Source organism: Acinonyx jubatus, chromosome B3, assembly GCF_027475565.1.
Source record: "Acinonyx jubatus isolate Ajub_Pintada_27869175 chromosome B3, VMU_Ajub_asm_v1.0, whole genome shotgun sequence".
Classification (NCBI taxonomy): Eukaryota; Metazoa; Chordata; class Mammalia; order Carnivora; family Felidae; genus Acinonyx; species Acinonyx jubatus.
This window is the reverse complement of record NC_069386.1, coordinates 70,744,786-70,758,081: the sequence shown is the minus strand read 5'-3', so window position 1 is coordinate 70,758,081 and position 13,296 is coordinate 70,744,786. Positions and strand designations below refer to the sequence as shown.

The 13,296-nt window shown below is 40.9% G+C and overlaps 1 protein-coding gene across 1 annotated transcript in view; it reads left to right on the top strand.

Annotated features, from left to right (window-relative positions):
• SUPT16H (SPT16 homolog, facilitates chromatin remodeling subunit) overlaps positions 1 to 13,296 on the top strand; it is a 40,103-nt gene that overhangs the window by 18,180 nt on the left and 8,627 nt on the right. Inside the window, exons 7-22 of the mRNA XM_015068248.3 lie at positions 1,040 to 1,212; positions 2,993 to 3,083; positions 4,257 to 4,330; positions 4,468 to 4,580; positions 6,597 to 6,662; positions 6,777 to 6,872; positions 6,980 to 7,095; positions 7,185 to 7,338; positions 8,042 to 8,169; positions 8,632 to 8,767; positions 8,873 to 8,999; positions 9,258 to 9,376; positions 10,070 to 10,195; positions 10,525 to 10,637; positions 10,938 to 11,013; positions 11,355 to 11,524. Coding sequence (XP_014923734.1) covers positions 1,040 to 1,212; positions 2,993 to 3,083; positions 4,257 to 4,330; positions 4,468 to 4,580; positions 6,597 to 6,662; positions 6,777 to 6,872; positions 6,980 to 7,095; positions 7,185 to 7,338; positions 8,042 to 8,169; positions 8,632 to 8,767; positions 8,873 to 8,999; positions 9,258 to 9,376; positions 10,070 to 10,195; positions 10,525 to 10,637; positions 10,938 to 11,013; positions 11,355 to 11,524 — 1,878 coding nt within the window. The remainder of the gene's footprint in view (positions 1 to 1,039; positions 1,213 to 2,992; positions 3,084 to 4,256; positions 4,331 to 4,467; positions 4,581 to 6,596; positions 6,663 to 6,776; positions 6,873 to 6,979; positions 7,096 to 7,184; positions 7,339 to 8,041; positions 8,170 to 8,631; positions 8,768 to 8,872; positions 9,000 to 9,257; positions 9,377 to 10,069; positions 10,196 to 10,524; positions 10,638 to 10,937; positions 11,014 to 11,354; positions 11,525 to 13,296) is intronic.

The following is a 13,296-nucleotide window of genomic DNA, read 5'->3' as shown; positions in this document are numbered from 1 at the left end:
CCCCACCAACTGAGCCAGCCAGGCACCCCTGCATATTTTTATCTTATTTCATGTTGGTACTCCCTTTTACTTGAGCATTTATTTCATTTTGCTTTTCCAGATGATTAAAAATGCCAAGAGGGCCACCTGGGTGGCTCAGTCGGTTAAGCGTCCGACTTCAGCTCAGGTCATGAGCTCACAGTTCACGTGTTCGAGCCCCACGTTGGGCTCCGTCCTGACAGCTCAGAGCCTGGAGCCTGCTTCAGATTCTCTATCTCCCTCTCACTCTGCTCCCCCAACCCCCATTCATGCTCTTTCAAAAATAAATAAATGTTTAAAAAAATTGTTTTAAATATCAAAAAAAATGTAAAACATGTTGAGAAAAACCATTAAGGTATTATGAGATATGCCATAATGTAATTCCCCTTCTGAGTTTTTTCTTTGAATGAAAGGAAAACGTGTTAGTTAGTTAGTTAGTTAGTTATGAGAGAGCGAGCGAGCACATGCATGTGTGAGAGCAGGTAAGGGTCAGAGAGAGAGACAGAGTCAGAGTATCCCAAGCAGGCTCCAGGCTCTTAGCTGTCAGCACAGAGCTCAGCGCGAGGCTCGATTCTGTGAACTATGAGATCATGACCTGAGCCAAAGTCGGCCCTGATCCAGCTGAGCCACCCAGGTGCCTGTAATTTTTAAAAATATATGAAGAATGCTGTTTTTCCTGGTCAGGCTGAAGGAACTAATTCATAATGCATAGTACAGTTCATAGTGGCTGGTGGAAAAGTGATGGCTTACCCTTGAGCTTTAAAACTATAATGAATAGAATTTGGTATATTTTTTTGTCTATTTAGGAAACCACAAGTAAGCTTCTCACTGAATTTTTATCCTGTGAGCTTCAGTCAGTAATTTTACCTCTTTATAAGCTAATCTGTTTTTTAAAAAGAGTGTAGGTCCTTCTTCAGCTATGGGATATAACAGGGAAAGGTGATTATAGATGTTTTATGCCAGTGCTACTAAGGACTTTGCTAGTTTGCATAATGAAATGCTTTCTTCTTTTGGTCTCTAGTGACAAGAATCACATGCATTTTGGGGCCATCACTTGTGCCATGGGTATTCGCTTCAAATCTTACTGCTCCAACCTTGTTCGCACTTTGATGGTTGACCCTTCTCAGGAAGTTCAAGAAAATTACAACTTTTTGCTCCAGCTTCAAGAGGAACTGCTAAAGGAATTAAGACATGGTGAGGTGCCTTAGAAAAGATTCGGAAATGAAGTAAACTAAAGTGTTTCTAGTGTTTATGTGCATTTATATCCCTGAGGCGTTTATACCAAAAATAGAATTCGATTTTACTAGCTTTGAATCACCCTAGCATTTCACTCTTCAGTCTTTTAGCATGAGTGGTTTTTCTGGTTTTACATTGCTGTTTGCAGAAAACTTCTGTGGCCAGTTAGGCCTCTGCATCCAAATCTTCATAAAATATCTGGCCTTGTTACTTTTCTTTGGTTCTGAGAACTAGTATCTCTAGCAACAGAATGTGTATTGTTAATTCTACATTGAATGGATACAAGGAATCTTAGTCTAAGGGCAAAACTAATAGCAACTCTGCTAAGCAAGCAATTGCATACCTCGGAAGGAAACAAAGTGCTTGACACCACACCTCTTTTGTCTTGAGATTCTACACTCCTAGTTGGAGACATGGGACCTCAAGTTTTCTACTCTATAAGCCCACCCATGTGCCCATAGCTTCTAGATACAATTCCTCCGTGTTACCTCAAGTCGATCTTGAGAAATCCTATTGGAAGTAATAGTCCCAGGTAGTTTGATGAGGATAAGGACCCCTTTGAGTCCACCATATCTAGACTCTTCTGGCTTGAAGACTGTGTTCATACTATAGATCATGAAACGTTAAGGCCAGAGTCCTCCTTTTTTTTTTTTTTTTTTTTAATTTTTTTTCAAAAAATTTTTTTAATGTTTATTTTTGAGAGAGACACAGAGCGTGGGTAGGGGAGGGGCAGAGAGAGATGGAAACACAGAATCAGAAGCAGGCTCCAGGCTCTGAGCTGTCAGCACAGAGCCTGACATGGGGTTCGAACTCACGAACCATGAGATCATGATGTGAGCTGCAGTCAGACATTTAATCAACTCGGCCACCCAGGTGCCCCTTTTTTTTTTAATTTTTAAAAAGTTTATTTTTTTAATTTAAATTCAAGTTAACGTACAGCGTAATAACAATTTCAGGAATAGAATTTAGAGATTTATCACTTACTTGTAACACCCAGTGCTCATCCCAACAGGTGCCCTCCTTAATGCCTATTTAGCCCATTCCCCACCCAGCTCTCCTCCAGCAAACCTCAGTTTATTCTCTGTATTTAAGAGTCTCTTATGGTTTGTCTCCCTCAAGGCCAGAGTCTTTGTAATAGTAATTCACCCATTCAGTAGTCCTATTTTTCAAAATGTATGATAACTTGAATTATTACGCCATTTATCAACTCAAATTACTTCACTGAGACCTGGCATCCCATAGTCCTCCTGCGTCATTGATTCTCAAACAGTGTAACTAAGAGTGACTAGGTGAGTTGTTTATTTAAAAATGCAGACTTCTAAGCCCTACCACTCCTGCAGCTTCATTTCTTAGTTCACACTTTGAGAAACTCTGCTTTAGGGAACTTAATAGGTGAAAAAAATGTTGATGGAAACGTAGTGGTCATAGGGGCACCTGGGTGACTCAGTCGGTTAAGCGTCTGACTTTGGCTTGGGTCACAATCTCACAGTTTGTGAGTTCAAGCCCTGCGTCGGGCTCTGTGCTGACAGCTCAGAGCCTGGAGTCTGCTTCGGATTCCGTGTCTCCCTCTCTCACTGCCCCTCCCCTGCTTGCTCTTGTGCACTCTCTTTCTCTCTCTCTCTCTCAAAGATAAAGACATTAAAGAAAAAATTTTTTTTAACTTGTGGTCATTTTTGTTTTTTGGGGTTTTTCTCCACCTAAAAGATATTATAATGTTTCCTTTCTGTCTTGTCATTAGGTGTGAAGATATGTGACGTGTATAATGCTGTCATGGATGTGGTTAAAAAGCAGAAGCCAGAGTTGCTGAACAAAATTACCAAAAATCTAGGGTGAGATGTGATGAAGTTCACTGTCACTCTGAGATAGTTTTCATGACTGGCCGTGGTCAGGCAAAATATTCTTAGATCAATTCACCCAACATTTATGGACTCTTAAACTTATGGTCCAAACACATAGTGTTATCAGAGAATGTGGGAAAGATTTCATTTCTACTTCCTGGGAAGAGGTGGAGATTTTTGCAGACCAATGTAGTAGATGCCAATAGACCCTCTAGGCTTAAATTACTAGTGTTAGGAGTCGTTACTTACTGTATGTCCTCTTTTAGAACACTTCAGCTCACATTTGCAAATGAAATACTCTTGAGATATCCTACAATTAATTTTTTTTTCAGTTTTTATTTAATCCAGTATTTCTCCAATGTATTTGACCATTCATCACCTAGAAATACTCAACATCTTATAGAACCAAAGACATTTTGGAAGACAAAGGCTCTGGGCAGTTTCCTTAGATGGAAACTAGTCTGGGATATATAGTTTCTTTCTGGAATTTTCTGATGGACAAGAGGAAATACATTGGCCTGTACCAAGTCTTGGTCCAGGTGACTTAATCCTAGTTACCAACAGTCCACAAAAAATCACCTTGCTTGGGGCACCTGAGTGGCTTAGTCAAGCCGATTCTCGATTTCGGCTCAGGTTGTGATCCCAGGGTCATGGGATCAAGTTCCACATCTGGCTCTGTGCTGAGTGTAGAACCATGTTTTAAGATTCTCTTCTCCCTCTTTCTCCCACCCTCCCCCCTCTTTGCCCCTCCACTTGTGCTCACTTTCTAACTCCTAAATATAAAAAAAAAGTTTTTAATTTTTATTAATTGCTGTGCTTAATCCACTTACTATGGTCTTGGTAATATTCCCCTTAACAGTCTACTAAGTTGTTTATAGGAAAACTGGTAGAATATTGAAATTTAAATATGGTGTATAAGCTAAAATAAAGAAGGCTTGGTATAATAAATGTTACACGAGGTACTTAATTAGGAAATCTGTTTCAACATATTATTAGCCCAAAGACTGTCCTCGAATCCTCTTCCTTAACTGACTGATCAGCAGGGCCAATCACTCAACATATTAATCTGCCTTATCCTGAAAATTGAAATAGAATATATTGTACTTGACCCATGTTAGAGATCTTTTAGCCTATTGCTGAAATTTCTCTTCATTTCCTTTTTAGGTTTGGAATGGGAATTGAATTCCGTGAAGGCTCTTTAGTAATTAATAGTAAAAATCAGTACAAACTAAAGAAAGGTGAGTTTTACAGGTGTGCAGTAGGAAAATACTTTTTTGAATAATTTCCTTTAGCTTCATCTTCCCCATTTTCTGTGTAAAATCTACACTTCTCCATTCTCTCACGGTTATAGACTGATTCCTATTTGCTGTTTTAGGGATGGTTTTCAGCATCAATTTGGGATTCTCAGACCTTACTAACAAGGAAGGGAAGAAACCAGAAGAGAAAACCTATGCTCTGTTCATTGGTGACACAGTGCTTGTGGATGAGGTGTGTATTCTTCTTTGACCTTTGATTGTTCGTGAACTAACATTGAAAATACATTTTATATTCTTTGGAGTTTTTTTCTTAAAGGTGTTTGTTAGGGGCACCTGGGTCAGTTAAGCATCCGATGCTTGATTTTTGGCTCAGGTCCTGATCTCACAGTTTGTGGGATTGTGCCCCTCAGTGGTCTCTGTGCTGATAGCACAGAGTCTGCTTGGGGTTGTCTCTGTCTCTACCCCTCCCCCACACGCTTGGGTGTGCGCTCTCTCAAACTTTTTTTTTTTTTATTTTAAGTGTTAAATGCTAGGTGAAGGGAGAGGTCCATGTAACAGTGACCCAATACAGCTAGGAATAGAGATTGTCATCCAAATACAGAGAATAATTTATTAAAAAAATTTTTTAATGTTTATTTTTGATAGAGACAGCATGAGTGGGGGAGGGGCAGAGAGAGAGGAAGACACAGAATGCAAAGCAGGCTCCAGGCTCTGAGCTGTCAGCACAGAGCCTGACGCAGGGCACAAACTCATAGACCGCAAGATCATGACCTGAGCCCAAAGTCAGACACTTAATCGACCGAGCCACCCAGGCACCCTCCTTTTTTGTTGTTGTTGTTTTTTACATTTATTTACTTTTGAGAGACAGAGTGTGAGCAGGGGAGGGGCAGAGAGAGAGGGAGACACAGAATCACAAGCAGGCTCCAGGCTCCGAGCTGTCAGCAGAGAGCCTGACATGGGGCTCAAACCCACAAACTGTGAGATCATGACCTGAGCCGAAGTCGGACGCTTAACCGACTGAGCCACCCAGGTGCGCCACAAATACAGAGAATAATTTAAACCACACAGTTCAACTTGTGACTTGAACCTGGATAATGATAATATTGGGAACTGATTGTTTTTTTAAGTTTTTTAACAGCTTTATTGAGTTACAGTTTACATACCATGCAGTTCACCTGCTGAAAGTGTTTAATTTAGTGATTTTTAGTATATTCTCAGCAATCAGCACTACAGTCTAATTTTAGAACATTTTTATCACCTCAGAAAGAAACCGTGTACCCTAGCAGTCACTCCTCATTTTCCCCCCAAGCTCCCCAAACCTAGTCAACGACTAAACCACTGGTTCTGGGCAGTTGTGGTCTTTTATAATTCTTTTTTTCACTTAGCAGAACTGATCCTTAATGTTCATAATAGCAAATACTTCTGAGTTCTTATTATTAATGCACTTTTATGCATTAATTCACTGAATTATGATACCCTGTGAAGTAGATACTTTATCCTCAGATAAACTGGGGCACAGAAGTAGAAGTTGCCACATATCACCACTAGAAAGTGATTGAGGCAAAGGGCGCCTGGGTGGCTCAGTGAGCATCTCTTATTTCGGCTCAAGTCATGATCTCCCAGTTTGTGGGATCGAGCCCCATGTCGGGCTCTGCACTGACAGTACGGAGTCTGCTTGGGATTCTCTCTCCCCCTTTCTCTCTGCCCTTTCCCTACTTGGGTGCACTTGCACTCTCTTTCTCAAATAAAACTTTTTTTTAAAAAAAACAAGGGAAGGAAAAAAAAAAAAAAGAGGTTAGAGTGGGAGAGAGCCAAAGCATAAGAGACTCTTAAAAACTGAGAACAAACTGAGGGTTGATGGGGGATGGGAGGGAGGGGAGGGTGGGTGATGGGTATTGAGGAGGGTACCTTTTGGGATGAGCACTGGGTGTTGTATGGAAACCAGTTTGACAATAAACTTCATATATTGAACATAAAAAAAAAAAAAAAGAAAATAAACATTAAAAAAAACAAAACAAAGTGATTGAGGGAGGTTTCACATCAAGCCTGTATTCATAATCATTATCCCAGTGTTGCCTCCTAAATTATAGTTCCTTTGAGGTTGGGAGGATAAAATCTGTATGCGTTGTCAGAGATTTTAGTATCCACAAGTTTCGAAGCATTGGCCAACTGTATATGAGGCTAGAAAGTGAAAGTGCTTTATTTAAATGCTCTTGTAAATGTCTCTGACTTCTTTCTTTTATTCCAGGATGGCCCAGCTACTGTCCTCACTTCCGTGAAGAAAAAAGTGAAGAATGTGGGGATTTTTCTAAAGGTAGGAAGAAGAAAAGCAAGTGGTGTAGGAAGTTTGGTACCGTGAAAAGGCTAAAGTAATAACTGACTATAAAGGTTAAAACTGGAATTGCTGATTCTCATTTTTCCCCCATAGAATGAGGATGAAGAGGAGGAGGAGGAGGAGAAAGATGAGGCCGAGGACCTGTTGGGAAGAGGTTCTCGGGCAGCACTGCTTACTGAAAGAACACGAGTGAGTTTGTTGTTTTAATCCACATTGACTCTCTCTCTGTCCTCTGGCTCCCGTCTGGGGCACGTCTGTAAGACTGGCAGTTCTGCTGACTTGGGTGTGTCCTCTAGAACGAGATGACCGCAGAAGAGAAGCGGAGAGCGCATCAAAAGGAACTGGCAGCTCAACTCAACGAAGAAGCAAAGAGGCGACTGACTGAACAGAAAGGAGAGCAACAGATTCAAAAGTAAGAGTTTGTGTTGGGCAACGAGGTTGTCTTAGGTTTGTATTTGATTTATAGAAATTCCTCAAAAAATGTTTTTATCCCCACTCCAGAGCTCGCAAATCTAACGTGTCCTATAAAAACCCATCTTTGATGCCTAAGGAACCACATATTCGGGAAATGAAGATCTATATCGACAAGAAGTACGAGACCGTGATAATGCCTGTGTTCGGTATCGCGACACCTTTTCACATTGCCACAATCAAGGTATGAGCATTGAGTCAGGATCCATCCAGATTGGTTCTGAAACTATGAGTTGTGCTTTCCATAGATTGTTTTTCCGATTCCTCTACCCTCTGCTCATTCTCCACCCTTCTCACTTTGCTGACTCCCCCTCTCCTTGTCTCCTGCTATTGTTCTCCTTCTTTTCCATTTTGCACTTGGTTAGAATGTTCAGTGATCTCCTAGTCTAGAAATATAATTTGCATTAAGCATTTGCCTTATTTTGTTTTATTTTTTTTTATAGGGAGAGAGCATGAGTTGGGGGAGGGTTGGAGAGAGAATGAATCCATAGCAGGCTCCATGCTGAGCGTGGAGCCTGACTTGGGGCTCAATCCCACCACCCTGGAATCATGACCTGAGGCAAAATCAAGAGTCGGACGCTCAACTGACTGAGCCACCCAAGCACCCCCACCCCGCCCCCCGCATTAAACATTTTTTAGCATGTTTTTGGACATGTGGTTCAGGGTACTCTGAGAAGCCAGTGATTCATTTGGAAGCACACATCTTGTCATACAAAAAAAATAAGCTAGGTGAAGGTAAAAAAAAATTAGACCTAGGTAAAGGTTTATAGGCTAGGTTTAGCAGTCAGCTTGTAACTCCTAACTTAATTTTAATGTCTCTAAGTACTAACCTTTACTTTGGAAAGAAACTTGTTTATTTTGTTAATGCTTTCCTTTTCTTTGAGCAGAATATAAGCATGTCCGTGGAAGGAGATTATACTTACTTGCGAATCAACTTCTATTGCCCAGGCAGTGCTCTTGGCAGGAATGAGGGCAACATCTTTCCTAACCCAGAAGCCACTTTTGTCAAGGAAATGTGAGTCCCCGGGAAAACAACCATTCCCCATCCCTGCTGGTTGGAGTGGTACTCTCAGGAACATCTCATTGTGCTTTGTACGGTTTTGACGATGGAACCCAGTTTAGAATCCTCATGAATATATGTTAAACTGATGACACATGTTTTGCAGTAGAATCATAAATAAGGAAATGTGTGCCTCATTGGAGTCTGTTCCTTCATGGTGTGGAATGGGATAATTGGCTATGCCAGATTTGAAAAATAAGTGTGATTTCCCACCCAGTGGATTAGCCATTTATAACATGCTCTATTTAAGAGAGAAGAAAGAGGGATGTTTTTCAGCTTTCCAGACACTGTCTTACCATTTACTGGTATCTTTATCTTCTGAAAGACATTTAAGTCCGTTAAAAATACAGTGAAGAGTGCAGGTTACCTGACCTGATAAAGATACTTCTGTAAGTTTTGGCTTCTCCTTTTTCACAGCACATACCGAGCTTCAAATATGAAGGCACCTGGAGAACAGACTGTACCAGCCTTGAACCTCCAGAATGCTTTCCGAATTATAAAAGAAGTACAGAAGCGTTATAAGACCCGGGAAGCAGAAGAGAAGGAGAAGGAGGTGAGCCTGGACACCAACAGAGCACCATTGTGCAAAAGGATACGTGTGGGTTTGGAGGGGACACACAGTTACATGAGGATTCACAGTAATTCTCGTTCTACTTAGGGCATTGTGAAACAAGACTCCCTAGTGATCAATCTAAACCGGAGCAATCCCAAACTGAAAGATCTATACATTCGCCCAAACATTGCCCAGAAGAGGATGCAGGGTTCCCTGGAGGCCCACGTCAATGGTATGAATGATCTCTCGTGTGTCTGGGCTTTGTCTCTGGGGCACATTTGTAGGAATGACAGATGGATAATCCGTATGTGAGGGAGCTGCTGGGAAGAATCTATATATATTGCTGTACAGGCACAAGGAAGGGAAAGAAGCTCTGTGTGGTTTGCGGCATTTTCTGTGACTCAGTTCCAATCAGCCAGAAAAGATGCAATGTCTTCTGGCCTCACCTCATGCTGCTTGATGCTTAGCTGCTTCCTTTGTTTTCCCCCAGGTTTCCGCTTCACATCTGTTCGAGGAGACAAAGTGGATATTCTGTATAATAACATCAAGCATGCTTTGTTTCAGCCATGTGATGGAGAAATGATTATTGTCTTGCACTTTCACCTCAAGGTACGCTTTTTGATTTACAAGCTGTCAGATCTTGGGCAAGATCTTTCTGTTACTCTTTTTCTTTTAAAATAGTGACGAATAGGGACACCTGGGTGGCTCAGTTGATTAAGCGTCCAACTCTTGATTTCGGATCAGATCATGATCTCACGGTTAGCCTGCTCGGGATGCGCTCTCTCCCTGTCTGTCCCTCTCCCTGTTGTGCACATGCACACACTCTCTCTTAAAATATATAAACTTTAAATTAATAAATAAATGATGAATGATATCACCTATCACAAAAGGTAAAGGGGGTTGAATAAGATAATGTTTATAAGGACCACAGTGTCTAAAATGTAGAAGGTGCTAATAAGCATGTATGTTCCTTTGGTGTGCTATATAATCACCACCAAAACCTAAGGTTTTCTCTAGATTCCTGTCTCTGAAATAGAAAAATGTTTCTTTAGACAGTTTATTTTCGGCAAAATCTCCCAAGTTCATTCTAATAAATAGGAATACTTTAAAAAATGTGTACGCTCTCACATTCCCAAATGTCATGACGACACCAGGGACAGTTTGACTATTTTTACATAGATGCTGTGGTTTCCAGGGTAGATACTATTTATACTTCACGTTGTTTTGTTGTGGTCTTGCCTCTTTGTTGTGTAGCCTGAGTTTTCTGACTGCTTTCTCGTTTTTTCCACTCCATGCCCCCAGAATGCCATCATGTTCGGGAAGAAGCGGCACACGGATGTGCAATTCTACACAGAAGTGGGAGAGATCACCACGGACTTGGGGAAACATCAGCATATGCACGACCGAGATGACCTCTATGCTGAGCAGGTCTGTGAGATTGAGGATTTTATTTGCAGGGTATTGAGGTAGCTTGTGGTTCAGATCTGAGTTCAGTAGTTATATTTTGTAAATAACCCCCGCATCTTTCTGCAGAACAACTCAAGTATGCGCGGGGATGGTATAGTGCAGTGGCTTATGGGGCAGACTTGAGTTGCAGACTCAGCTCTGCAGTTAATGGTGTAGTGGGCTGGGTTAAACTCTTCGTACTGGCGTCACAGGAATGAGAATTAAGGACCACAAAAGTACTTCAGGCTTTTTGAATGGATGTACGAGTGAAGTGATAACTGTAGCTAATTAGTTTTTTTTTCCTTCTACAGATGGAACGAGAAATGAGGCATAAACTGAAAACAGCGTTTAAAAATTTCATTGAGAAAGTAGAGGCTCTGACTAAGGAGGAACTGGAATTCGAAGTGCCTTTTAGGGACTTGGGGTAACATATCTCTTCTTTTTGACCTGAAGTGTCATCTGCCTATTAGAAAAATTGGTCATTCTTCCTTTGTGATAATTTAACATCACAGATCGCGTCCTTTTTCCTTTGATTGAAAAACCTTTGAGACGTCCATTCCCTCTTGAACATTTTTAGGCTGGGGTGAGTGGCTCAGACTGAGAGGCTTCCCCTGTAAATGACTCCAGTGAGTATGCTGGAGCTGGGTTTGGAATGGGGAAAGGCAAGAAGTGTATTTTGGCAGCACGTTTCTCTTGAGTGAGCCTTTCTCTTACTCTCTTTCAGATTTAATGGAGCTCCTTACAGGAGTACCTGCCTCCTTCAGCCCACTAGTAGTGCGCTTGTAAACGCTACAGAGTGGGTGAGTATTTCTTCCCTTTTAATAAGAAAATTGTTAGAAAAAAGAAAGGGTAGGTGTTTTGAAAACTAGGTCTTTACTATTTCTGAAGATTTTCTTAGACACGACTTACTGAACAAATGATTCTTTAAGTCGTTTTTTAAATAGTTTCTTCAGTTTCTTTAAATTGATTCTCCTTGAGGAAAGATTTTGATCTTGCAAATCCTTATACTGAGACTTGTGAATACATTGCATTGCTTTTAGTCTTCCCGAAAAGCAGTAGTGATTTTTAGGCCCTGAAAGTATTTGAAAATGCTCGTGCTTTAGGGGACTTATGTGATAGTGATCTCATTTCTCCCTGACAGCCACCTTTTGTGGTGACCTTGGATGAAGTGGAGCTGATTCACTTCGAGCGGGTTCAGTTTCACCTGAAGAACTTTGATATGGTGATAGTCTACAAGGACTACAGCAAGAAAGTGACGATGATCAACGCCATTCCGGTAGCCTCCCTAGACCCCATCAAGGAGTGGCTGAAGTAAGTCAGTCTGCCAGCACTCTCCCATTTACCCCTTGATCCCTCGATTACAGAATACAAGCATGGTATGTTGTATATAAAATCTGCTGGTGGACTTAAGGGAGAAACTGCCGTTGGGGAGTTATAGCCCAGGACTTAGAAATTTGGCATCTGTTAGATAGAGTTATTAACTTCTTCCTGAAATTCCAACAGTAGTTGATGAATATTTACACATACAAAATCAAAAAAAAGTCATCTTTGACTCTTCTTGATAGGTGTATAAAAATCTGAATACATGTATAATCAGTTAGTTATAAAAAGGGGATATCTCTTACTAGTTCTTTTACTTTTACTGAAAGATAATTTTTTCAATTTATTTTTTAAGTTTATTTATTTATTTATTTGAGAGAGACAGAGACAGTGCGAATAGGGGAAGGGTAGAGAGAGAATCCCCAGCAAGCTCCGCACTGCCAGCATAGAGCCTGACTCAGGGCTCGAACTCATGAAACGGAGACCTGAGCCGAAACCAAGAGTCGGATGCTTAACCAGCTGAGCCACTCAGATGCCCCTTAAGATAAAACTTCTTGAATTTTAGCCTTTTACGTCAGCTATAAAAGAATTTCTCACAGGAGTACCAAAACTCCAGTAAACAGGGAGATGTTATACTCTAGGTAAAGGGTGAAGCTTGGGTAGTGGTGAGTAGAATTTGCTCTGCGCTCCACACACCCCTGCCCATTACCAGTGAAGGAGAAGTGCTGAGATGTGACTCTCCTCTTAAGAGGTGGGTTGAGAGAACTTAGAAATAAATTGTGAGAAAGATACAAATTTATGGTTTTCCTGAGGATTTTCTTAAGACATAGGCAGGTAGGTGATAACAATATCCCAAATATGTGTTGTAAAGGTACTTTTTTTTATTCTTTTCAAATTTTTATTTAATTTCTAGTTAATTAACATACAGTGCAGTATTGGTGTCAGAATTCAGTGATTCATCACTTACATTCAACACCCAGTGCTCATCCCATCAAGTGCCCTCCTTAGAGCCCATCACCCATCTAGCCCATCCCTTACTCACCTCCCTCCATCAACCCTCTGTTTGTTCTCTAAGAGTCTTTTATGGATTGTTTCCCTCCTCCATTCGTTCATCTGTTTTGTTTCTTAAACTCTACATGAGTGAAATTACATGGTATTTGTCTTTCTCTGACTTACTTTGCTTAACACAGTACACTCTAGCTCTATCCATGTCGTTGCAAAATGGCAAGACTTCATCCGTTTTGATGGCTGAGTGATATTCCATTGTGTGTGTGTGTGTGTGTGTGTGTGTGTGTGTGTGTGTGTGTGTACACATATGCATCTTGATTCATTCATCAGTCAGTGGACATTTGGGCTCTCTCCATAGTTTGGCTGTTGTTGATAATGCTGTTGTAAACGTCTGGGTGCACGTACGCATTTGAATCTTATTCTTGTAGCCTTTGAGTAAATACCTAATAGTGTAATTGTTGGATTGTAGGGTACTTCTATTTTTAACTTTCTGAGGAACCTCCATTGTGTTCTCCAGACTGGCTGCACCAGTTTGCATTCCCACCAACAGTGTAAGAGGGTTCTCCTTTCTCTGCATCCTCACCAACATCTGTTTCCTGTGTTGTTAAGTTTCGCCATTCAGACAGATGTGAGGTGGTATCTTATCATGATTTTGATTTGTATTTCCTTGATGAGTGATGTTGAGCATCTTTTCATGTGTCTTTTGGCCATCTGGATGTCATCTTTGGAAAAGTGTCTATTTATGTCTTCTGCCC